The sequence below is a fragment of the Manacus candei genome, unplaced genomic scaffold, assembly GCF_025592945.1.
Source record: "Manacus candei isolate 608988 ecotype Guabito, Panama unplaced genomic scaffold, ASM2559294v1 h1tg000005l, whole genome shotgun sequence".
NCBI lineage: Eukaryota > Metazoa > Chordata > Aves > Passeriformes > Pipridae > Manacus > Manacus candei.
In genome coordinates this window covers 26,869,070-26,895,401 of record NW_026138053.1, presented here as the reverse complement: position 1 = coordinate 26,895,401, position 26,332 = coordinate 26,869,070, and the positions used below count along the sequence as shown (strand labels likewise).

Here is a 26,332-nt window from a genome sequence, read left to right as displayed (position 1 = left end):
CAGGAGTATTTTGCTTGATGAAAGGCAAGACAATAGGAACATATTTTCTGCCAGTCAGGGTAATTCCATTCCAATACTTCCCTTTCTTTCCATCACCTGAGGGAATGGCTGGAGCTGTGTCAGGGCAGGGTCAGGTTGGATCTCAGGAAAAGGTTCTTCCCCCAGAGGGTGGTTGGCACTGACCAGGCTCCCCAGGGCAGTGGGCATAAATTAAGATGACCAGAGAACAGAAAGAGGACAGTTTGTGCAGGTAAAATGGTAGAGGTGAGTGAGCTACACCTTCAGGAATCCTTGTAGCAGGAATTTCAGCACGAGAGGAAAGATTAGCATAAGGAAATGGAGTCTTTGCTAGAACCACAAAGAAGTTACTCACCTGAACATAAAGCTCCCTGAGTTCAAATTGAAATTTCTTGGGATCTGTGGTTATTGTCACTGGACCAATTTCTAAGATAAAAAAAAATAAATTGAAAATATGAGGCAAACACAAAGTTATCAAAAGGCATCTGATATTAAAGAAATGAAACTAAAAGCATTAACAGAAAGGAATAGCTGAGAATGAGACCCCCAGCACTGAAACCCGTGATTTGAAATCTAGTAACTTTATATCATTCCAGTATGACCAAATTCTATGAGTCTTAAACATTTACAGGCACACAAAGCCTTCTTGCTTTCACCTTTGGTTTTGACCAAATATTTCATTGCTTAGTAATCAGAAGGGAACAAAGTCCCCAAAACAAATGTGGCTGGACCAAGGAATAATGTATTTTTCCAGAAAGAGGTTCTTCAACCTGGAGAAGAGAAGGCTTTGGGAAGACTTTACAGCAGCCTAAGCACCTAAAGGGGCTCCAGGAGAGCTGAGAGGGACTTGGGACAGGGCAAGGGGGAATGGCTTCCCACTGCCAGAGGGCAGGGTTAGATGGGAGATTGGGAAGGAATTGTTGGCTGTGAGGGTGGGGAGGCCCTGGCACAGGTTGCCCAGAGAAGCTGTGGCTGCCCCTGGATCCCTGGAAGTGTCCAAGGCCAGGTTGGACGGGGCTTGGAGCAACCTGGGACAGTGGAAGGTGTCCCTGCCCATGGCAGGGGGTGGGACTGGATGGGCTTTAAGGTCCCTTCCACCCAAACCATTCCATGAGTCTGTGATTCTTGGTAAACATGAGGAGGTCTTTCTGGACAGAACACACATACTGCCTTTGTAACTTTACCCGTGGAAAAAAAAGAAAGGAAAAAAAAAAAGAAGAGGTGCCACATCTCTTCCCTGAAAAAACTATATACCTCTGGCTGGAGAACCCCTGTGTGAGCCCAGTACCCAGCCCCAGTGTACCTTGCAGGAGCTGGCAGAAAGAACCAGAGCAGAAACAACTCTATTTGTGACATTTTCCATGTCTTTGTCTATGGAGAAAAGGCAGGACATCAAACTGCAGTGGCCTGGGGTGTGTGAGCAACAGCAGCAGGTACGTGAGCACTTCCCAATCCCACTGAGCTGTCCCTCTGGCTCTCCAACAGCTCCCTTCCCAACGGTATCCAGTGTGACTGCAGCCAGCTGGATTCCTGTGGCTGTGATTTCCTGCCTGTGCACCTTAATGTGCCTTGGCACTGGTGCCCTGCATTCCTGCCCAGGGCCAGCACTGGCCCCCACCCAGCTCAGCAGGGTCTGGGTGCTGTGCCAGAAATAAATAAATATACACACACAAGTGAATAGATTTGTGCCAGCTGAGTGCCCAAACCACTCAAAGGGATCAGCTGAGTCCCTGCAGACCAAATGGGGCACAATTGTGCTGTCAGGGGAAAAGCAAAGCAGGAAAGTGCAGCGGAGCCAATTCAATGCAGCTGCAGCTCACAGGGAAGTGCTGCCTCAGCAGACCTCACAGCGCTTTCCAAGCTCTATAAAAGTTAATGTGCACTTATCTTCTATATAATCTACACATTTTTCTGCTTTAAACAGTCCAAAGTTTTATTTCACTGCAGTTTCAACAACAGCCATCACTAAGGTCTACTCTAACACAGCCCTGTTTGCTGGGGGGGTTCTATTTACGAGTGCCTTTTGCTAAGTGTAGGGTTTCATTTCTTTGAAAGGCACCCAAGAGATCACACAAAACCTTTCCTAGAACATTAAACTGTCTTAGGGAGATTTTTTGTATGGCTGTGAGTCAAATTATCTGTGTATGTCATGTACTAAAATACTACAGTATGATCAAAAGAGCTGCTCTAAGGACTCACCATTCCTTCCCACACCTCATCCCACTCCTCCCATTCCACCTGACACCACTGTCCTTCAGGTGTCCTTTGAAGCCAGCACCTGTAATAAAGCTCCCTCCAAACTGTTTTGCTTCAAATCTGTCCCCTGACAACCCCTGTTGTAAAGCACATCACTGCCTGGGGTTTATCCATACAGCCCCACTGGCTCCATTACTCCCAGCAGTTGAGGGATTAGGTTTTTCAATCTAAAGCAGTAAATCCTTTGGAAAGGCCTTTTCCCCCTATAAAATAAAGATCTGAAAAGCAACACTACTGCAGCTAAGCCAAAGTAGCCCCTCAGGTAGGCTGGGCTGCGAGCTTGGACTTGTTCCCCCTCAGGCAGCCCGGGCTGGCCAAGCCTTGCCCTTGGCCAAGCTCCCAGGATCACCCCAAGGCTCCAGCTGCCCTCTGCTGAGAGCTCAGCAAGGAGCTGCCCTGGGACACACCTGCATCAGGAGCTGTGCCACCAGCAGGAGTGACCTGCCTGCCAAAAGAGCTGTCCTTGCCTTCACAGCCTCCACCAGCTCCATCGTCCTTCACCCTCAGCCCGTGGCCTCAAGGAGCAGCCCCAGCAGGGCTGTTTGAGCAGCGAGGGGAACACAGGCCTTCGAAGGGCTCGGCAGGGAGAAAGGGAGAGGACACTGGGAGAAGGGCTTTAAGTTATTCACAGACTATCCTGAGCTGGAAGGGACCCCCAAGGACCATCCAGTCCAGCTCTTGGTCCTGCACAGACACCCCAACAATCCCACCCTGTCCCTGAGAGTATCATCCAAACCCTCCTGGAGCTCTGGTAGCCTTGGGGCTGTGCCCACTGCCCTGGGGAGCCTGGGCAGTGCCAACCACCCTCTGGGGGAAGAACCTTTTCCTGAGATCCAACCTGACTCTGTCCTGGCACAACCACACACCATTCCCTCAAGACCTCCTTCCCAGCTGGGAGCTATCTCCAAAAAGGACCCTTGGAAAGAATGGCAAGCTCTCTCACAAAACACTCCAGAAAGTTCTTACAGAGGCTTAAATTACCAATACAATAAGAACCTCAAAACTTGTAAAGTGTAAATCAAGTTGCAGTGCTGACTCTGGACACAGAATGAGGGGCTCAGTGCAGCTCAGTGCAATGGCTGCACAACAGATCCATAGAACCATTTAGGCTGGAAAAGACCTCCAACATCATTGACTCCACATACAAAATGTCCCCGTGTCTCAATGACCACATGCCATAAATCAGACATCGCTCAAATCAAGCAGAGTTACAAACCTGTCATTCCAAATACAGAATATTCACTCAGACACTACAAGCAGAAGAAAATAACACTTCTTTTAACTTCACTGGTTCATTAGGCAAAGGTTGATACATGGAATACTCTAACAGAGTGGTTTGGTTTGGAAGGGAGCTTACAGATCACCTCATCCCACCCCCTGCCATGGGCAGGGACACCTTCCACTAGCCCAGGTTGCTCCAAGCCCCATCCAGCCTGGCCTTGGACACTTCCAGGGGTGGGGAGGTGTGGTTTTCCATTCTGATGCTGAAATATGAATCCATCTGAAGCACCTATATGGGAATGTTTGGTGTAGTTTCTTGTGGGGGTCTCCTCAGTGCTCACCACTCCAAAGTCTTCCTGGTCCTCCAGAGGGGACTGTGGAAAGGTGAAAAACCTGAAAAAGCCCCAGCAAGGCTTCAAGGCTTTGTGAGGCAGCAGCTCAAGTCTCTTGTCTGCCAAGCACAGCATAAATGTCAGTTCTGTCAGACTGACCTGGGATCCAAGACTCGGTGTTGCACACACACATAAACTAACAGCAGAAGAAAGGAAATGTTTAAAGGAATGGCTGCACATTCTTGGAACAAAGACTGGATTTCCTAAACTGAAATCACAAAACTCAACGTAGCCACTGTGGTGTCTGAGCTTGTACCTACAGAATTAAACAACTGTGACAACATCAAACGGAGTAATAGGATTTTGATACTTCCTTTCCAGGGCACATCTGGTCAAAACCACCTCCTCTGTAAATAAGGAGAAAAGCCTGTGGTGAGCTGGCCATTGCTAAAGGCTCTGCTGCTCTTCCATGGCTTTGTGCCACACCTCAGATGGCCCCATGTTCATGTACAAGCTGAGTTGGGAAAACCACACATTCCCCAGGACACACAGTGGCCCATCATGACACTGAGGGTGATTGCACATTTGGCACTCCCTGCTCTGCCCACAGAACACATCTGCACCACGTCTGCTTGGCACAGCTGGGGGCTCCAGGACATCTAGCAAAGGAATATGGAAGCCATTTGCCTACCTCTCATCAGCTCAGAACGCTGCATTTCTTTGTTCCAGAAGGAAAAAAAAAAAGCTCTAATTGATACTTGGTAGCTGAAGGAATTTTGGCAGAGATGCTGAGTCCTGTGGAGCACTCTCAGCCACAGAATTCCTTCTCCTAATTCACAGCAAGGACGTTTCCCTAATGCAAAACCATATCCAGGATTAAAAAATAAATAAACAAATAAATAAAACAAGAGATCCCCCACAAAAATCTGCACACCTTTGGATACTTCCAAAGAAATATATTCTTCAGAATTACAACACTACAAATGAAAAAGAAGAAGAAAGGAAGAACCAAACCCCAAAACCCAACCACAGAACAGCAGCAAACCACTGATATTTTAATAGCACTAATAATTTATATTCAGTTATTTCTTCATTACATAGTCTACAGCTCACTAAGAAGCAGTTTTCCCCACTTTGTAAACCTGATGACCATTATATTTCACGTTCTTTTTTATTTGTGGACTGGCAAGTTTAGCACTGGGTTACAGCAATTCTGACAGTTTTGGGAATCAAGAGACTAACATGGGTTTCATATATACATACACAGACATATATATTCATATATACACATACACACCCCTGCCTGCCCATTTATATATATATATATATATATATATATGAAAAATAATTTTCACCACAAGTAAAGAAATGTTTAAGGATTGGGAATAATCAGCTGGGACAGCTAAAATGCTGAAAGCAAGATCACTGCCAAAAGAAACTGGTGTACAATTATTCCTTAAGAGTGCTGAGCACTGAGCTTTGTCTGATTTAATGCTCCTCTCAGAGGAAGAAGAGGATCGTATCCAATTCTTTGTGAAGCTCTGCCTCTAATTCTTCTGCAGACCTTTAGGAGCAGCTCCCTCCAGGGATTAAGGAAATCAGAGTGCTGCCAGGGTTCCTCCTCCCCAGCTGTCTGTCCCGGGGGCACGGGAGCACAAACCCCTCCTTTCCCAACAGCCAGGACTTCCCCACTGCAGATCCCACTGGAAGTGTTTCCCAGGGCTCATCACACAGGGCCATCACACAGGTACAACTAAATAAAACACTTTTAAGTACCTTCTCACTGGGCAGTGACTATTTTTGTTCCTCACACAGCTGACAAATATACACAGCATTAGAGGGTTGGTTTTACCATTATGTTTTAATGCAAATAAAATGACTGCAAACTTCTATCGCAGACTACTAAAACCAAGCAGCTGACTCTGAAAATATAAGCTAGAAAAGTATTAACAAACACTGTCTAGAAAAAAAAAGACCAAATGCAAAGCCTTGTGCTTCATTCTAACACAAGTGTTGGTAACAATGGGCCTTAGTAAGTGCCCCGTTTGAATCATTATTTCCCATTGTTATAACAGTTATGAGCCCGTGACTTTTTTATTTTTAAGGAAAACAACAATACTAAAAAAAAAGAAAAAAAGTATGATGTATGTTTAATTTCTTGGAAAAGAAAAGCTCACTGGACCCACAGTGGATAAAATCTAATATTGTCATCTTTTGTCTACTGCAACAAGCACAAAGTTTGGCTTATGGGCCTCAAGTGTGGTTGTCTTACAGTTGTTAACCATGTGCAGCGACAAATCATACAAACTGGGGCAGATTGGCCCAGCTCACTGTTAACTCCACCTTCTGAGAGCTACAGGCACAAATCACAGGGTGTGCAGAGACCTCCTCTACCCAGAGATGGGTCAAATAAATCCAGATTTGCCACAAATTCTTTCTGAACTGGGTGGTGCATGGAACAGCCTCAGAGCTTCTCAAGCCCCCTGCAGGAGTGGTGCATCACACCATGGAACCAGACACAAAACCTGCTCCCTCTGGCCACAAGTAAGAAAAAGAAAGTTTGAATTAAGTAGAACTACAGGTTGATTATTTTTCTGAGGAAATAATCCACCTGAACATCCCCTCTAGAAGGTTTTCTCTATTCCTGGTGCACAACTAAGAGGCAAAGAGACCAGAATACTTTAAGTTTTAACCACGTGGAGTCAAGTTATTGGTTGTCATGGCTACTAAATGTCCCAAAAAGATTGACCCAAAGCAAGGCCTTTTCCTCTTTCCAGGGACAAGCAAACGAGCTGAATCCTGAGATCCTCCCTCCCGTTGTCCTTTGAGCAGCCCTGGAGGTCTGTCCCATGGGGGCCTCTGGCCAGCCCCCCGTGGGGGGTTGCCCAAAGCACACACACTCAGGGCTGGCAACTCAGCCCACAGTCCCTGGGAGAGGCCAGAGGGCTGAGGGAGCCACGGAGGTGATGGAAAGCTCCTCCAGGTGGTCCCTGACACCCCGGCCTAGAGCCTGAGCTCCTTCCCAGCACACTGAACCCATACAGAGCTGCTGTCCTGCAGCTCTCTGTGTGCAGAGGGTTTGCTTTGGGCCTGGCTGCCCAGCACTGCCACCAGTGCAGACGTTCTCCAGCAACAAAAGGCACCAGCAGACACAAGGGAAAAAAAGAGCTTTGAGGAATGTGCTTGCCTGAGCTTACAGTAGAGGACAAGCAGCTGCTGAGGGCTGGGCTCCCTCACTGTACAGCCTGGGAGCTGTTCCACGGAGCAGCTGAGAAGGCCATCAGCTCCCATCAGCTCCCATCAGCTCCCATCAGCTCCCATCAGCTCCCGCTCTGTTTGTGTTTATCTCCCCTTGTTAACAACAAGCTAAACCGAAGAAAACTCAGCTCGCAGTGCTCTTCCAATTCCTTCTCCAGACTGAGCTCCAGTTCAGGCCAGGGCTATTTCTGTCTCATCTCTGGGCCTGTGTATTTTGGAATTGCTCCTCCTGCACTTGTAACAGTGCTGGAGAAGGGACTTGCCCTGCAGAATCGGGCAGCAATGAAAGCAATCACACATTTCACAGCCCTGCTTTGGGATGGATTACCTCAACACACTGAGGTCAAATCAAATAAGACTGAAAACTCCATTTTTAATTCACCATTTATACTTAATATTGCATTGCAAAATGAACTTATTTACTGTGACATCCAGCACAGATTGATTTCGAGCTGCTGCTGGCCGGGAATATCTGAGCTCCACCGTCGGGAGCCTCCTGGCACTGCAGGGGACCACAACCTCATCCCTAAAGCTCCTTCTCCTGCTTCATGGAACTCTGGGTCCTGCCGTGCCCCCAAATGTATCTCACCATAAGGGGGGTCCAGAGGCTGACTGGTAAAAAAAAAAAGAAAATCACAGCTTCTTTTATTTTTCCAGAATAGATGAGTCCAATTACAAGGGCTAATTAAAAACTTCTGCTGCCTGGAAGATTATAGTCCCAGATTACTTCCTTCAAAGAGACTTGGAAGATCCTTGGAGAGGGCTACCTTACTGAAGCCAAGTCAGCTTTTTGATCATGAGACATCAGCAAAACTGAAAAAGCAACTGGCTCTTTTTTGCTGGAACTGCAGCCACATTGCTTTCCTGAAGGATATGGAATTACTAATGCACTCAGCACCCACAGCTACACAAAAACAGACTCTGGAAGCAAAGGAAATCACCGAGAGCAACTTGAGCATCCTGAGAGCAGGACAATCCAATCCTGCTCAGTGTGGGCTGAGGGGAAAGACATTCTGTAGCACACTGTGAGATCCCAAGGCAGGAACGGTGCTCCTTCCTGGTTATTAATAACCCAGGAGCCCGTGTTTGCTGAGGGAGCCGTTCTCCTAACGAGCTTCATGGAGACCACAGCACTAATCCAGCAGTGCTGAATACTGCCAAGAGACCATGGGAACAAGGACTTCCCAGAGGATGTTCCCATATTAATCCTACGCTGTCCTTTAGCAGGCTCATGTTGTGGTTATGTCTTCACATGGTAAAAGGGGTTTTTTTTTCAGTCATCACAGAATCACAGGTTTGGGTGGAAGGGACATTAAAGCCCATCCTGTCCCACCCCCTGCCATGGGCAGGGACACCTTCCACTAGCCCAGGTTGCTCCAAGCCCCGCCCAACCTGGCCTTGGACACTTCCAGGGATCCAGGGGCAGCCACAGCTTCTCTGGGCAGCCTGTGCCAGGGCCTCCCCACCCTCACAGGGAAGGGCTCCTTCCCAATATCCCATCTAACCCTGCCCTCTGGCAGTGGGAAGCCATTCCCCCTTGTCCTGTCCCCCCAGGCCCTTGCAAACAGTCTCTCTCCATCTTTCCTGTAGCCTCTTCAGGCTCTGCAAGGCCACAGTCAGGTCACCCTGAAGCTTCTCCTCTCCAGGCTGAACAACCCCAGCTCTCCCAGCCTCTCCTCCCAGCAGAGCTGTCCCAGCCCTTTGCTCTTCTCAGTGGCCCTCCACTCAACTCCCAGATGCAATAAGGTTTATCATGTTTGGACAGGCCCGTGGAGGCTCCTTTGACAAGAGGCAGCTCCATGACCTGGGACAAAGCACGACTGTTGTGTACAAAGCTCACACACAGTGAGGTAAGTTTTAGGGTTTTTTCCTCACATAAGAGAAACACAAGAAAACAAAGACTAAAACGCCTCCAGATGCCAGACACAATCCTTGAAAAGTTATTGACTTAAATTTTGCTCGGAAAATTATCAGCAAAAACCACAGAATTAGTCCATTAGCCCTAAACAAAGGAAAAAGTGAGACACTAACCACAGACCTACCTACACTTACATAATTCAAACACTACTAAATAGATTCTCCCCAGTTTTCATGCCAAGTCACTGGTCTCTGAATAGAACTCAAAGAAGGAAAGAAAAAAGGTTTCTTTTAGAAAATTCTAGGAGAATAAAACCAACATCCTAGGAGATGACCCCATATGTGTGTGTGTGTGCACAAATGTACATACATGTGCATAACATCATCATTTCAAAAGGCTTTAGGATTTATCCAGCTGCCATCCTGTGAGAATGGAGATTTCCAAACATAACAAAAATCAAGTAGTCTGAGGCCTGCTGCTGGGAGAAAGAAGTGTCACATTCAGTACAGAACTCAGATATTCTGCATGAGGTTGCTCTGTATCTAAAATACTCCTTTTTTCCTTTTTACTGCTAAAAATGCATCTGCTTTCTTTCCAAGTCAATGACAGAGGTTTTATTGATTTCAGTTAGAACTGGGCCCAGCTCCCCTCCAAGTATTCCACTATAAAACAAATTGCTAAAGGATTACCAGTGTAAAACTATTAGAAACCCAAACCTTTCAGGCATTACAACTGTAAATTCAAATCTCCATGCATCATTCTGACTAAGACTCCACTTCACAGAACTAATCCGTGTGCAGCTGACAGAACATGGAATGTCACAGCAGATAACACTGTCTGTATACACCAATTATTCACTCTGACAATATCCAGTTGGGAATATTATCCCCAGGGCTCTAACAAGGGTCTGGTGATGCCTCAAATACCACTGTGAATAAAGAGGCATCGATTAGTTGAAGTTAAAGCATCTATTTAAAGATGTTCAAAGAAGGGCAGTTACTGGTGTACCAAATTAAGGTGAACTTTCTGGTCCTTTCAAAGATCTATTGTTAATTTTGACAGTGAAGACTGTAAATAGTTCATTTTCTATTTCTACCTAACAGACACATTTCTGACTCCTGGTGAGGCTCTGTTTGAGAGGTGGGACCAGATGATTTCTTGAGGCCCTTTCCAAGCTGAGCTGTTGCAGGGCTCTACTGTACAGGATGGTGCTGGGAAAAAGCTGCAGAAAATAAGACTGCAAAAGAGCTTCTCTGACAGAGCCAACCCGGGCAGAGGAGGATGCTGAAACATTTCTATTTTTAAAAATATGTGGTTTGGCTTTAAATGCCAATCTAAAAGGAAAGATATAGCAAGTTTTTCATGGCCAGATGAGCCTCTCAAAAGCTTCATTAGAGCACTGTTTACTTTGGTAACTGGCGGGTCAGCTGGAAGCAGCTCTCTCCCATCCCTTCCCTTGTGCCTGTATCATTTGTAATTGTGTCATTTTCTAAAAGGCACCAAGAAAAACATTTTTAAGCGGCAGAAATCATTCAAGTAAGGGATAAACTTCTTCCTTGACTCTGGGGACCCAGGGCCAAGAAACCAGACCGCTCACCACAGCCCGGGTGAGGGAGGGAGTCGCGCCAGGCTGAGGAGAGGCTGCGGAGCTGCCAGAATAGCTCGGGGGTGACAACAGTCTGATGTGGCTCCTTCCTTCCCAGGGGCCAAACCAGTGGGAATGCCTCACCTCTGGTCCTTCCCAGCTCAGCTCCCCTCACGGAGGGAGGCTGCTGGGAGCCCTTCACAACCACACTGGGAGTCACAAGATGTTCCTGCCTCCCCTCTGCAGCACCGCACTCACTCCATCTTCTGATCTGGCAGGAGAATGGAAAACCAGACCTTGTCCCCACAGTAGTCACACAATCTGCTTCTGAGGATGAGTGTCTGTTAAAGGAATCCTGTTGCACAGAAGTCTCTGACTGTGCTGCTCAAGGGTGGCTGCAGGACAGATGTGTTTACTCATCACTGGACAGAGCATCCGCACATTCCCTCCCTCGTGTAAGCTCTGTGGCACATAAACAACCCCCAGGCCAGGTCTCAGCATCATTTCTGCCCACAGTCATGTGTTGTACAACACTGAGATCTCAGACAGATAGCAAAACACCCAGAATCATGGAACCATTTCGGTTGGAAAAGACCTCCAAGCTCATTGAGTCCAACCACTCCCCCAGCAGTGCGAAGCCCACCACTAGACCATGTCCCCAAGTATGTTAAATCTCTCCAGGGATGGTGACACTTCCCTGGACAGCCTGTTCCAGTGCTTGACACCCTCTGAGTGAACAAATTTTCCTAATACCCAATCTAAACCTCCTCTGACACAACTTGAGGCTGTTTCCTCCTGTCCTATATAACCATAGAGTTTTAAATATCAACTGAGAAACAACTAGAAGAGACCCACACTGGCAGACAGTCATCACTCATGTGGAAAGCACCCCTTTCAGGTGGCTGTGGCAGCTGTGAAACAGCAGCTCTGGGGTGGCACCACCAGCAGCTCAGCCAAGCACCCAGAGCCTGTCACTGTCTCGCTGTGACCTGGCTCCATGCAGGATCAGCATCCTAAAAGCTCATCACGGACTTTCTTCATCCTCCTTGAGACTCCACCTAAACCCTCCAGGGTATGACAAGTTTCTGAAGGAGATATACTGCCTGACTAAGCTGAAGGACTTGCCCAGAGAAGCTGTGGCTGCCCAACCCTGGAAGTCGGACCAGGTTGGACGGGGCTTGGAGCAACCTGGGCTAATGGAAGGTGTCCCTGCCCGTGGCAGGGGGTGGTAGGTGATCTTTAAAGTCCTCCCAACCCAAACCATTGTGGAATTCTATGAGTCTATGACTCCATGAAGTTGTTGGAAGGATTTAATAGATGTCAGGGATTAAAGGTGAATAGAGTGTCCGTGCTTTGGGCTCCTCAGCAAAAACCAAGCAGGTCTCAGCTGTAGCTGTGCCCCTTCCACCCGTGAGCTGGCAGGGCAGGAGCCTTTGCTGGCCACCAGCAGTCCTACGGTGCAATGCCTTCAGTCCCTGCGGGTTTGGCTCAAGACAGAGTTAAGCCTCCAGGAGTGTTTCACAAGAAGCTGATCTGAAGCCCAGCTCACAGACCCACACAGACAGCTGTGTTACAGGCCTGGCCTGGCCCTCGGCCCACAGCCGTGCCCAGGTGCCATCGGTGAGTCCCACAGGTGCCACCTGCTCCCTCTGCACCGGCAGTTCCCTTGCAGACACCCTGCCTTTTGCCAGCTCCTCTCCACAAGCAGTGACTGCAGGCAGCTCATCACAGCAGTACCCAGGAGAGCTTAGCTGGGAGCTGCTGCTGCACCAGCTTTGCCCCCAGCCAGTGCCTGCACACCCCCAGCCCAGCGAGGCAGGGCTCCCTGCTGGCACTGCCCGGCACACGGCACATCCCACACGTGCCCGAGCACCACGGGAGCTCACTGCCCATGGCAAAGCTGCTTCATGGCTCTGGGAGAAGGAAAGGGAAAAAAAACATGAGAATATTGCCACTCGATGCAGGTTTGAGTGTCCAGTAGTTTTTAGGAAGCTGTGGAAGAGAGGGAAACATTAAATATTATCTGTGGGTTATAAAATTCCACTGAGTTTTAGTAGTGTAAAAATGCAAGTGTGTTCCAAACTAATTCAAAAAGCAGATGTGAGGAGGGAGGGAGGAGGCAAAGAGGATGAGAACATTAACTTTTTTACCTTAAACAAAACAGTCTTTTCCTTTCACATGAGGATAACTTAAATCAGTTACAGGAATACATTATGCAAGACCTTGTTTTCTGTTTGCTCATCTTGTAAAATTTGTTTGAAATAATACCACTATTTAGGTTTAGACAGAAATTAATTTAGACTAACTGATTTGTGTGAACCCTGTATTTCCCAATTTCACCCTCTGTCTGGTCTAGTCCAACCAGACTGGAAAGTGCTCAGCTGACTACTGGAAAAACATGGAACTCTCACGTGGAAATAAAATAATCAATGCTAAATAATTACCAAAGTTACTCTTCAACAGTTTAAAAAGGGAAGCATTTACCATGATGATTGTTTTCACTAAACTGTTCAGCCTGTTTATACAACACAAAGCACAAAGATTTCTTCTCCAGAGAATTTGGATCTGTGACCATAAAGCCATCAAGCTCCAAAAATCAATGCTACCACCTGACTTGTACTGTTTGTGCAGGTCAATCGAAAGCATATTTTCTTCCAGACACAATGCAGACCCTGAGAAAACTCACACTGAACACACAGGTGCTTTCAAACACACTCTGACAGCTCCCACTGGGATATTTGCAGTGGCAGCCACTCCCCTCACGAGTCAACTGGATTGAAAAGGGAATGGGAATTCCTGAGCTGCTGTGGCCAAGGGTAGGAACTGAGGGTGCCACCAGGGAATGGGAATTCCTGAGCTGCTGTGGCCAAGGGTAGGAACTGAGGGTGCCACCAGTGAACACCGTGGAATCCTGGAATGCTTTGGCTTGGAAGGGACCTGAAAGCTCACCCAGTGCCACCCCCTGCCATGGGCAGGGACACCTTCCACTAGCCCAGGTTGCTCCAAGCCCCGTCCAACCTGGCCTTGGACACTTCCAGGGATCCAGGGGCAGCCACAGCTTCTCTGGGCAGCCTGTGCCAGGGCCTCCCCACCCTCACAGCCAGGAATTCCTTTCCAATCTCCCATCTAACCCTGCCTGTGGCAGTGTGACACTCCATCCCCTTGTCCCAAGTCCTTCTCCAGCTCTCCTGGAGCCCCTTTAGCCTCTGGAAGGGGCTCTCAGGTCTGCCCAGAGCCTTCTCCTCTCCAGGCTGAACACCCCCAGCTCTCAGCCTGTCTGCACCCCTGTCCCCCCAGCCTGGATCCTGTCTGTGTCCCAGTGTGTGCTCAGTGCTGCTCTGGGCCACCCTCCAGTGCCAATCCCATGCCTGATGTCCCTCACAGGCAGCAAGACTTAGGAGTCCAAGCAGACAGTCACTCAACACTGAGCCTTCCACTGCCCATTTCACCCCCACCCATGCACAGAACTCCAGCAAAAATACCCTGTTCCTAAAGACAGCCATGAACCAGCATGAAATTCCTGCAGACATTAGGAGTCAGGGTACACTTGAACACTAATGCCATGAAACAAAGGCTGGGAGGGCATCACTAACTCTTTGAACACCCACTGGAACAGCCATGGTGAAGACTGTCATTCCATGGAATTCAGGAGACATTCAGGTACAGACATGAACAGTGATCCAGCCTTCTTGCAGCTCGTGTTCAGGTGTCTGCAGTGCTAAATAGCATGCCAGTGGTTAAGACAGGGGCACTCAGGTCTAAATCACTAGTTCTGCCACAGATTCTCTTTGCTGCCAGAGGCAAATCTTCAGGCCTCTCTCAGGAAAACACTTAAGCATATGTGAAAATGGTATCAAAATCAACAGAATATATATAAAAACATTCTGAAGTGTTTTGCTGAAGTACTTTGTGCCTGAGGTCTCCCAGCTGCAAAGGAGGTGGTGTTTCCCATCTCCCATCCCTTCTTTATCCCTAGAGCAAGAGCTGGATATCCTGGGCAGCATTATTTATCATCACAGGAGTGTAGAGATACTGTACCAGCAGAAGTCCAAAGGTAAAGACAGCAATACAAACATTATGGATTAATTTCTGGCATGATTGTGAGGCCCAAGCCCCCAGTGTCCAGCTAAGCTACATAAACACAGACAAAACTGTCCAAACTTCCAACCCAAAAACCAAACCCAGTGGAACTAATGGAATAACCTAGATGAGATCCCAGATGTCTCTAACACATGGTAAATTAAAATACTCTGTAAGAGAGTTCAGAGTACATTTCTACAAAGGAACCAGGAACAATTTAATTCGTCTCATTCTCCGAAGTCACATCTCCCATTTACCAAGTCCTTCCAAACAAGTTATGTTGCTGATTAGCAGGAATGCCCTAAGGCATAATTATTTCTCTTTTTCTGATCTTTGGAGTTAAAAACTGCTTTGAAATCTCAGTGAGGCACACAGTTCTTACTGAAGGATAACGCTGGGGAGCACCCTGTAATTTAAACCAGCCCACTCCTAATGGACAAAACTGAGTCGAGAAGGAAAAGCAGGATGGATCCAGAGCCCAGCCTTGAGCACAGGGAGACTTCAAACAGGGCTGGAAAAATGAAAACCAGCTGAGCTAATAAAAACCAGACCCTGCTTAAACAATCTTTCATCAAGTAAACTTCACCTATGTTGTTACTCTTGGAATTTGGGAAAATAGGAGGAGCCAGCAAGGTCTGAAGACAAGATGAGAAAGGGTATTTGGGAAAGATGTAATATTTAGCAAATTAAGAAGGCAGACAACCAAAGCCAGACTCTGAGCTCAGTCATACTGGTGTAAATCCAAACTAACATCACTGACTGTAATGGAATTACTCTGGATTTACTCCATGTTAACCAAGATCAAAACCTGTTCAATGAGACAGAATATCAAAGTGGGGGGAAAGGCTTTTATATCCACACAATGGGACATTTCATTGCAAGTAACCAAGAAACTGTTTAACGCTACGTAGCTACAACACAAAAGGTGAGATGGGCTTGAGTCATCCCATAAATATCCACAGCCAAAATTCTCCACAGTTTGAAAGGGTTTATGTACTACAAATCTACCTCTGAACAGGATTTATGCAAATTAAAGAGTCAATTCCAAACATGCTTCACATATGCAGGGCTTTTCTTGTTCTGTGAAGAGCATGGTTTGAGATGAACCAAGACTCATCCCCACGAAGCAGGGGTGGAACAGCATCTCTCCAGTTGTTCCCTCCTGTCCTTTCCACAAAGGAATTCAGCCTCTCTTACCGTTTGCTAAGCAAAAGCTCCATCTCCATAACCTCCCATACACCTCTAACACCAGGAGTACTTCTGTGCCTTCCCTCTGAAACAAACCCCAGCCAGGGGCAGGTATCACTAGAGGTGGCTGTGCCAAAGCACCAGGACACTGAAACATTTGGTGGATATGGTAAAATTGCCACGTTCTTTAAAATGCCATTTGGCCAACACACATTCTTTTCATCTCCCCATACCATGGCTCACTTCAGGTGACAGAATGACATTCAGTTCAGCTTTCCAGGGTGGGGAAAGAGCCGACTGTTGGCAGCAGTGACATGACCCCCACTTTTCACACCCTAAGCATGGGCCACAGCAAGAATAGTTAGAACAAAGCTTGACACACAAAGCAGCACATTTTTCCCCCACCGTCAGCATTCCCAGAGCCTGTCCGGATTCCCACACAGATCCCATGTAACTCAGTCCTTCCAGTTCATTAGCTCCGGGGACACCCACTCCCCTCCCGCTGCAGCTCTGCCAGCTGAGCCCACTGCCAGCCTGGCTCTCCAGGGCCAGCCCAAGCTGTCACCTCCTCCACTCGGCAGCCCAGGGCTTTGTACACACCCTAACCAAGAGTTTCAGCAGCCTCTGCTGACCTGGACCATTTGGGAATGAACCTGGAATTGCGACGGCCCCTCGTGGCTGGGGATCAAAGGCCACAACCACAGAGAAGAGTGGAGCAGCTTGCAGTGCAGAGGAGTAATATTTTGTCCACTACAGCTACAACTTTAAGAAAATGTATGTCAACAAATTCAGCAGGATTTCAGAGAACAAAATATCCGGGTCAGCTGATCCAATTCTGAAATTGGAAATGGAAATTTTGAGGGAGGGATGGGCTGAATGCAGAGACAAAGAAGATAAAAAGATGTGGGAGTCCAACAGACTAGGAAAGAAAGGAAAAGAAGGAATAAACATTTCAGGGACCAAAAAAAGCGATTTGTGGTTTTGTGGTTAACACAAGAGAACTGTGACTCAGGGTAAGTCACATGAATTCCCTGTGCTTTGATTCAGCTTATGTAAAATTTAAAAAGGGAAAGACATGACCAAAACAAAACAAACAAAAAAATCCAAGACACCAAAGAAAAGTGAAGTCACAATCTTAGGAGGACTTTAGTAAACAGAGATATAAAATAATACAGGGACATAAAAGAAACCACAGCATTCCTAGATGTTCTAAGGCAGAGCACTTCGTTTTTGCTGCACAACTTCCCTCCTCTTCTTCTGTTCCTCAATAAATTCCAAGTGCAAAAGCATAGTAGTCCAGTGAACTAACTAAGACCTCACTAACTAAACAAAAAGCTCCATCCTTCGGAAAACAGACTCGGACATACCATTGTAGAGCTTAAGAGAACTCAGGAAATGTTTCAGTGATATTCAGCATCCCCAGAGACACTTCACTTCAGCTCATGAAAATACACTGGTGTCCAAGGCATGAAAATTCCAATGGCTTCCTGCTGCCCCCCGGCCCCCAGGCCAGGAATCTCATTGAAACAGGCTGGCAGGGCTCCAGCAGCAACCTACAGCCACAGCCCAGAGCTGCTATCCCAGCAAACAGCCCAGACCTTCAGCAGGGCCTACAGCAGCACAACACGTTCCCATTTCGGGCTGCAAACCCACCCCCACTCTCCCCACTTCAGCAGGGTTTCTCCAGGCTGAGAACTGGGGGCCCGTTTTGCTTTGGTTCCATCTCATTGGAGAGCAAGCTCTGCTGGTTGTACTTTATCCTAGGAAGTTGATATTGGGAATTTGGCTCTGTGAAATCGGCTTTTAAAGCTGTGTCATCTTTACTCACTGTACCTATATCACACACTAACTGCTGTATTCCCAAGAGCACACAGTAAGGAAGCTGCTTTTCCAGAGAGAATGGATGAGACTGCTCATAGGACCACCACTGAGAATAAATTCAACGCTTCCAGGTCTCCCTGGCTGCATGAGATGTTTGCAGCGTGCTGGCTCACTGTCTGGGAACCTGTCATTTGCAAATATGCATGTGTTTGACCAGTCATGCTCTGCAGGCCCCAGTCTGTGGCTAGGAATGCTTTGGGAAAAGGGCTACGACTTGAGCAGAGCTGGAAAAGTGCACAGAGTGAAGAGGAGTACCAAGGATGCCAAAGGAAATGAAGATGAAAGAGCACAGGGGGGATACAGAACAATAAGTTCACATATCTGCACAAACACACACAGCCTGTTTACATCTGCAATCCGCAGCAGCAACGTGCATCCCAGTCCCTGAGGGGGGCTTGTCCCACGGGATCATCAGCCTGGGAGCTGCCAGTGCTGCTCCTTTAGCTGAGACAGAATGCTCAGCACTCAGTACCCTCTGGCAGGATGCAAACCTGCCTAGGAAACAAACCTCGGGGACCATTATTTGGACAGCCAGGCCCAGCCCAGGAAAATGCTGGAAAGCCTCTTAATTCACTTCAGACCTACATTCAGGGCTCTGACTGAACTCAGCTTTGCTCCCCCTGCAGCCAGGGAAAGCAAATGAGATCTCCCAGGAGCATCTGGACTCTCCCAGGTGATTAATTGCTTGTTAAGGTGCCAGTTTCGTTTCTGATTTACAGAAGAGCATTTGGGTCACCAGTCTCTCAGCTGAGGGTCTTCAGTTGAGTGCCTGAAGCGAAATGGGATTAATCCTGTCCTCAGGGCCATGGCTTCATGTATTTGACATAACCTGATGCCATTCAAGTGCTTCAGGAACACAAAGTCATCGTGCTTCTCCTCTGGCAAACCCAGGGAAAAGCTCAGCTCACACCCACAGTCACCAAAGAATAGGTTGCACGTGTTCTTCAAAAGGCAGCAAGGGAAGTTTAACCATAGACCACAAGGGGATGTGCCTGACATAAACCACCCTGATGCCACTTAAAAATGTAACACTGCAAACTATCCCTTTGCAAAATCTTGAACCCAGAGCTCACCCAACAACTGCACAGCATGAACTCACTGCAGGCATCCCCGAAGGATCCCATAAATCAGACGGGAGAGCAACACACCTCAAACAGGAAATCCTAAACACTGGCAACGGTTATAAAAAACACATTGTGTCCAACAATGTGACTGAGGGGTAAAGTACATTCTCCCTGGCTGGAGGAAAGGAAGCAGCCAGCCCAGAGCACTTTTCATTAAATCCATCTTATTTCTTCTCACAAAATTGTTGATTTTCAAGGCATGGTGAGCCAGTCAAGTAACACCATCACTCTCTTTCAACAGAGAGACTGTTGTGCCATTTGCAAACTGAAAAACATGTGTTCTCAATATTTCCTCTGAGGCAGGAGTCTCCTTCAAAACCAAAGTCCGCAGCACATGCCAAAAATCAAACCATTGATTGGAAAATATGTACCAACTGCATCTGAGGGCTTTCTCTGCCTAAAGGGTTGCTCCTGTCATGCCTTAGGCCACATTCAAAATCCATTACCTAAATTAAATATCTGCTCCTTTTCCATACTCCTTAATCCAGCTTATCCAGATCCTCAACTGACTGAACTGAATCCACTCTGGTATAAATTCCAAGCACGCTCCAACACACACATAAAGCAGAAAGGGGCAAATACTCCCTGAGCAGCCTCCTTGCCAACTTCCCTCCCTCTATTTCTCTGACAACTCACCTTACAAGGAACACTATTGCCTCAGTTAAAGTGAGATAAAGATGTGTACAATATGCATGCCTGTTTACTCACTTCATCACCACGATCCTCAGAAAATAACTGTTTTCCAGATGAAAAAGGGACAGAATCTATCAGTCTCAGGGAGGGACAGCTTATCCATGGCTTAAAAGCACTTGAGGATCTGCATGAAATATCTGCTCTTTACCCATCACTAGGAATGTGATTTGTGTGCATTTAGACCGACCCAGGAGATGCAAACAGCAGCAGAAACTGCTCTTTTCTTTCCATGCCACAGAGCTCCCATCAAGCCCTGTAACCTGCTGTGAAACAACCCCTGCCATGAACAGGATTAACGGGGTCTCTGTGTGTGACTGTGAAACACAGGCTGCTGGAACTCCTGGGAAATAAATTCAGAGGAGGAGGAGGAAGAAGGGAAGGTGAACGGGGGAAGTTTCTTTGTTTAAAAAGTGGTTAAGGAACTGGGAAAAGATCTTTCTGTGGATGTTTCTTTTTGTCTTTAGCCATAATGTCGCTTTTCACTCCAAAGATTCCAAGAGACAGATTTTTTTTGGACGCTATTTTGTTCTTATCCTGTTTCCCTTTTTTAAGTACACTGAGACAGCACTTGGGTGCCTGCTGACAGGAGGGCTCCCGTGCTAAATGACATGAGCAGTAATTATGGGGACAGAATAACACTGGAATACATCACTAATGAGCTGCAGAGCTTTCCATGGAATTATCACCACTTGGAGCTCAGGAGAGCAAAGCAAAACAGAACAAGTAGCTTCTAAGTTCTGTAGGCAACAATTTGAAATGTAACATGATAAATAACTTGCAATTCAAGAGAATTATGTATTTCAGGCATTATCACTTTTTTCCTAAGGAAAAGAACCTCCACTGTATCTTCAAATAAAAACAGGGATAAAATCCTTTCCTTTGCCAAAAAGATTCAGGAATCGGGGGGGAATTTCCCACTGTGCACACCTTCAAGGCTGGACAGGCAGAGTTAAGACAGTAGAAAAATAAGCTGTAAGTGATGCTTTAGCAGCCTTTTGGATCATGTCACAACATTTTGGCTGGCTCACAGATTTTGGAGCTTCTGGCACTGACAATACTTACTGTCTCCTGTAATCTGTATAAACAGCTACTTTGAGAGGGACCCCAGATAAATCCTTCCAGAGGAACAAGAAAGCATCCATGCAATCACATGGAATTCATTTTATAGCTGTCACAATGTCTCCATTAAGGGTGACAATAAGGTTTCAAATCCTCATTTCCCACACGGGCAATACAGTGATCACAAAAGCCTCAGAGATGGAAAATACCTGTAGGTGCATTTAGATTTTACAAGTTCTAGCACAAAAGGGCAGAATTTACAGTTATTATGTCCAGTTCTGCTTATCATTTGCCTTCAGACACACCAAGACAGCACTGAACAGTTGTAAATTTACATTGTGTCTCCTAAAATGCCAAAGAAAAACTCAGAACTTGGACGTGCACTCATTGTTGTTGTCTCTGAGGAAGTCCAAAACAAACCAACCTCCAAAAATACCCCAAACCCTTACACAGCCTTGAGTTTTTAGATAAGATATTCACAAATGTGAGGCCACCAAAGAACACTACTCTGAAAAACTAGCTGTGGCAGCTTTAACCTGATGTTCTGTGATGCACTGGAAGAACAGGGAGATCAGATTGCTTAAATTAGCATTCTTCTTTTCCCATTTTGGATTTTGGTAATAATATAAAAGCCACTCGACTATCAAAATAAGACAATTATTTGAATTAAGGGGAGAGCATAATTGCCTCTGACCCTGCTTTTACCAAACAGAGTTGGGGCAATTCTTCTCTTTCCATCCTGTGCCTGCATAACCACAATACTTTTTCTATCAGCAAGTAGGAAAACCTTTAATTCCATTAATAGCCCAATTTTAGTTTCTTATGTTCCTCCTCTGGAAAAGACATAACTTCTTCATTAGAACTCCCCAAAAAACCTATCAAACCTGCAAACCCCAAAGCTTCCAGACTTTTCACATGCCCTCCTGAACTTGATCCAAGCTGGTGTGGGGCTCAGCAGCCTGCCCGAGTCATGGACACAGCACTGCCAGTCTGTTAATAAAGGAGACTCCAGGTTCTAAAGTTACAAACAATTCCATGCCTTCACTCCAGGAGAGGACAGAGCTCTGCTCTGAAAAAAAAGAGTATTTCTAGTTCTCCCACACATTTACTATGTGTTTAGGTTCAGTACTGTTTCCCCATGTGAACTAAGCAGTATTGACGTTTTCCCATTTCTCACACAGTGTTGTCTGTCTGATTTGTAAGAAGAGTGTCAGCAGATGCTCAGGCATGTAGACATGCAGAGTATGAACAGCAAACATCACCCTCTGCACTAGGAGGTCCAGAGGTTATATATTCATTTTTTCTTGTAATTAATTGCTGGAGTGTGGTCTATAAAATAGCCATTCACACCAAAGGAATGCTTGATTAAATCACACAGAGTGAGTTATGGCTGGGATAATTCCATTAGCTTTACAGAAAAATACTAGGGATGAATTTGTCCTCTCTGGCTTATTTTCCATTCCAAAATTCCTTAATGGCATAAAGAAAAAATAGCAAAGCTGGCCTCAGATGTTAAATAAAGACATTCTGAGTCCAATTCCGTTTCCACAGGATACAATGGGAGTTAGTAGATCAGGACCCACAACACGCAACTACAAAAGCATTTGCTGATCTTAAGCTTCAGTTCCAATACAAAATTTTCCTGGGCCAATTCCTCTTAATTTGGGGCATTTTCCTCCCCCCCCCCCGAGTTTTTCCACTGAACACAAGTCTGGCAAGAGATTTCTTAGTTAACAGCCCTTTTCACTATCTACAAAGCTTCTGTGATCATGTTTAGGCATCGAAAAACCACAATAAAAAAATTCCCTGTAATCTGTTAAAGCAAATGTTTACTCACAAAGCAGAATCCAAACCAAAAGGGTTTTCCAAAATGGAGATCTTTGCATCCCATCAGATGGTCCACAGTACTGGAATGTGAAACCCATGACAATTTTTTTTCTGTGGGCCATAATTCTCTGCCAACAACCTCAGGTTTGATGCTAAAAAATACACTTGTATTGCTGTTGTTCCCAAATACCACAGCAATAGGCATAACACTCCCTATAAATGTACCACCAGAGACAATGTGTTGGCATATCCCAGCCATGGAATCATTAAGGCTGGAAAAGACCTTTAAGATCTTTAAGTCAATCGTCAACCCAGCACCACCACCATGTTCACCACTGAAACTGCACACTGTGCAACGTGGATCAGGAAAACAAGGGAGTTAAAAACCCAATCTACACCAAATTTAAATTGTAACTACCTCTCAAGAGCATCAGGACACCTTTATACCAAGGGCAGCTCCTTGGATCTGGGTTCCAACTGATACTGTACCCCCTGCAGAGTCCCATTTGCCTCACAGACCACAGCACCTCAAAAAAAATCAAGAAAATTTGTCCGTGGTGCAGCTACATATAAGGCTCCTTTTTGTTGAAGAAAAATTGAGTAAATAACCAGACAATCTGAGAAAAAAATAGCTTTGTGCTCATCGAGTCAGTTGAGCAGCCTTCAGAAAGAACACTAGATAAATTAATAACCTAACCTTTGCCAAGGAAAGGGCTCTCCTGTGGGAAGAGAAGGAAGGGGGGAAGAGGCAAGGAAGCAAGGAGTCAGTGAGTGGGAAAATGTGACTCAGGCAGAGGAAGGTGGCAGGAGATTTGTTGCTGGTGAGGTTTGGCTGGAGCAAGGAGAGGTGGCACAGCAAAGCATGGATAAAGGGCTCCAACTGCAACACAAGCACAGATCCCAGAGACACTGGGAGCGAGAAAGTGAGGAGGATGGGGGGAAAAGGACAGAAAAGGAGACCATGTGCAGAAGAAAAACTGGGTGAAAAACTGTGGGATGAGAAAGAAATAATGAGCTGTTGGAATGATTTGAAAGTGGCCTGTGATGAAAGCTGAGTGTTGGGATGCACAAGAACAAAGGACCATCCTCCCAAACCTGCAAACTAGAAGTGCACCACAAGCTCATCTTCTTGCTGTCGTGGTTGCAGTGTTTACACAATCCCTCTGAAAAATAGATCTATCAGCTCTCAGAGTGAATCCCTTTCTGATCACTGAAGATGTATAAAGAGCTGTTATAGAGAGAAAATTAAACCAAAACACTCCCAACCCATCCTCTTGATCTCCTACCCCATCCAAGGAGAAAGAGCTCCAAGGAGATCTATCAGCTTGATTTTCTAGAAGGATATAAAAGATTTCCAGGCTCTACACATGACCAAAATCTTTCCCTTCTTGTTCACTTCTGTGGTATGAGGCTTTTAAAGTCCCATATAAGTTTGTTCCATAAAATAACCAAAAGGTAAAGAAGATGAAAAGAGAAAGTGATGCAAAGGTGGAAAAGGTAAGGTACAGAGAGAGACCATTTTGGGATAGGATGCTCTGATACCACAATGATGGGCTCTTTATAAGAAACAAAAAGAGAACCTATACAGCCTATAGATAGCAAAGCAGCAAAATCCACAAAGACAAGTTTTTTCTTTAAGTTCCCAAGCATATGGTTTAAGGTATTTATGCCAATAGCAAACACATCTTGTAAGCAGAAGTGCCTGTGACTGGGGGAAATAGAAGGGCTGTCTTTTTTCATTTGCTATCATCCCTGCAAAAATGGTACTCTTAGGAACTGACTTCTGGAACATCGTATTCTGAGATATTCCATGGAAACTAGAGCCACAAAGGTAATTTTCAAGGGGTTTTTTTCCCACTTTCTGATTCTCTCTTTTTTTTTTTTCAACAGGGAGTTTTTACTGCACAGTACAGCACACATCACCAGCCTGGGGCATCCTGTTCCTATTTCCTCTTCAAGTCAGCAGAAGATATTTGACAAGGGAAGAGGAAGAAAGCCAGAGAAAAGGGGTAGGAAGGGAATAGAAAACAGATGCTGGAAGAAAAGGCACAATGTACAGCAGAAGGGAAAAAAAGGTAAAAGGAGGGAAAAGAATAAGAATCCAAACAAAAAAAACCACACAAGCCAGACCATGTAAAACTTCTGGATCGTTTCACTGCAAGTTACTGAATGTAAACACAGGACCACAAGACAGAAGGAAAAGTGTAACTGAGTTATGTATGTTCCCAAGTGCATTCCCATAGAAGGGCGTTGAAAAACTTGGTAGCATCGTTACTACTACACGTGAAGGTCACTGAAGCCACATCAGCTCGTATCAGAATTATTAAGACAATGATCTGATGCCCTGGGCTGCTCTTTGGTGCACACAGCGCACTCCGAGCTCACTGCAGTTGCTCCTGAAGGCTTTGTGAAGCCCTGCAGGCAGACAGGGAGGTGGAGGTCACAAAGCATTACTCGCCCCGGCAAATTCCCGAGCGGAGAGACCCGCACGGCGAGGAGGGTCAGGACGGGACAGTGATACCCAGGCTCCAGTCCCTGGAAGCGCGGGATACACAACCTTTTATAAAAGCCGGCCCTGAGCGGCAGCTCCTTGCTGCCCTTCCCGGCTCCTGCCCACCCTGCCCGATCCCCTACCTGGGTCGTGGAAAGGCACCAGCGCGAAGTTGTACAGCGGCCGCTTGGGTCTCTTCAGCGACGTCTCCAGGATCTTGGATGCGCCCTCGATCACTTGCACCAGGTCGTCGTACATGGAGCCGGTCACATCGAACACGAAGGCCAGCGTGGAGGCTCCGTCGGGCACCGCCTCGGGCTCGGGCACGGCGCGGGGGCTCAGGGCGAGCAGCAGCAGCAGCGCCGCGCCCGCACCCGCGCCCCGAGCCCCGCTGCTCACACCGGGAGCCATGGCCCCGGGACGGGCACCTGGGACACGGCGGGGACAGCGGAGAGCGGGGACAGCCCGGGACAGAGCGGGGACAGCCCGGGACACAGCGGGGACAGCCCGGGCACAGCTCGGGGACAGCCCGGGACAGAGCGGGGACAGCCCGGGGACAGCCCGGGCACAGCTCGGGCACAGCTCGGGGACAGCCCTGGAGCGCACGGCCCGGCGCCCACGGCCCGGTGCCCACGGCCCGCTCCCCTCGGGCGGAGCGCAGGAAGCGCCGCCGCTTTTGTCTGCGCGCGGCTGCGGCCCCGCTCCGCCTTCCCTACCGGGCAGGGCTGGGCAGCACCGCCCCGAGGGACAGGGCTGAGCCCCGGCCGTGCCGCGGGGCGCGGGAGCTGCTGCTGCCGGCCGGGATGGGGATGGGGACGGGGCTGCCGCCCTGGGAGCCCCGGCTGCGGGCGGAGGTGGTGCCAAACGCGCCCTGGTCCAGCGCCGGTCCCGCCTCCCGTGGCCCGCCGTGGCCCCTGCCCTCACCTCGGGGTCTCTCCTTCATCTCTGGGTCTCTCCTTCATCTCTGGGTCCCTTCCTCACCTCGGGGTCTCTCCCTCACTCGGGTTCCCGCTCTCACCCGGGGTCCCTCTGCCCTCAGGGCCGTTCCCTCCCTCAGCCCGGGGTCTCTCCCTCAGCCCGGGGTCTCTCCCTCGCCCGGGGTCCCTCTCTCCCCTCAGGGCCGTTCCCCCTCACCCTTGGCCGCCTCCCCGGCGGGAAGGGGCGCCGAGAGCTGCGTTCGGAGCTGCCCCTCACGGCCCCGGGGCTGTGCCCGCAGCCGCCAAAGGTGAGGACGCGGCGCTGGCTCGGCTCGTCCCCAGAGGGCAGGGTGAGGCTGGTATTGGGAGGGAATTGTTCCCTGGGAGGGTGGACAGGCCCTGGCACAGGTTGCCCAGAGAAGCTGTGGCTGCCCCTGGATCCCTGGAAGTGTCCAAGGCCAGGTTGGACGGGGCTTGGAGCACCCTGGGCTGGTGGAAGGTGCCCCTGCCCAGGGCAGGGGGTGGAACAAGATGGGTCCCTTCC

At 47.6% G+C, this 26,332-nt stretch overlaps 1 protein-coding gene across 3 annotated transcripts in view; it reads right to left on the bottom strand.

The window, feature by feature from the left end:
- Positions 1 to 26,117, bottom strand: part of HMCN1 (hemicentin 1) — a 160,943-nt gene extending 134,826 nt beyond the window's left edge. For all 3 annotated transcript variants that reach the window (XM_051793418.1, XM_051793434.1, XM_051793425.1), the window contains exons 1-2: positions 25,015 to 26,117; positions 374 to 444 (exon numbers count right to left, since the gene is read on the bottom strand). In XM_051793418.1, the coding sequence (XP_051649378.1) occupies positions 374 to 444; positions 25,015 to 25,282 (339 nt within the window). In that variant the 5' untranslated portion in view covers positions 25,283 to 26,117. The remainder of the gene's footprint in view (positions 1 to 373; positions 445 to 25,014) is intronic.
- Positions 26,118 to 26,332: the final 215 nt, after the last annotated feature.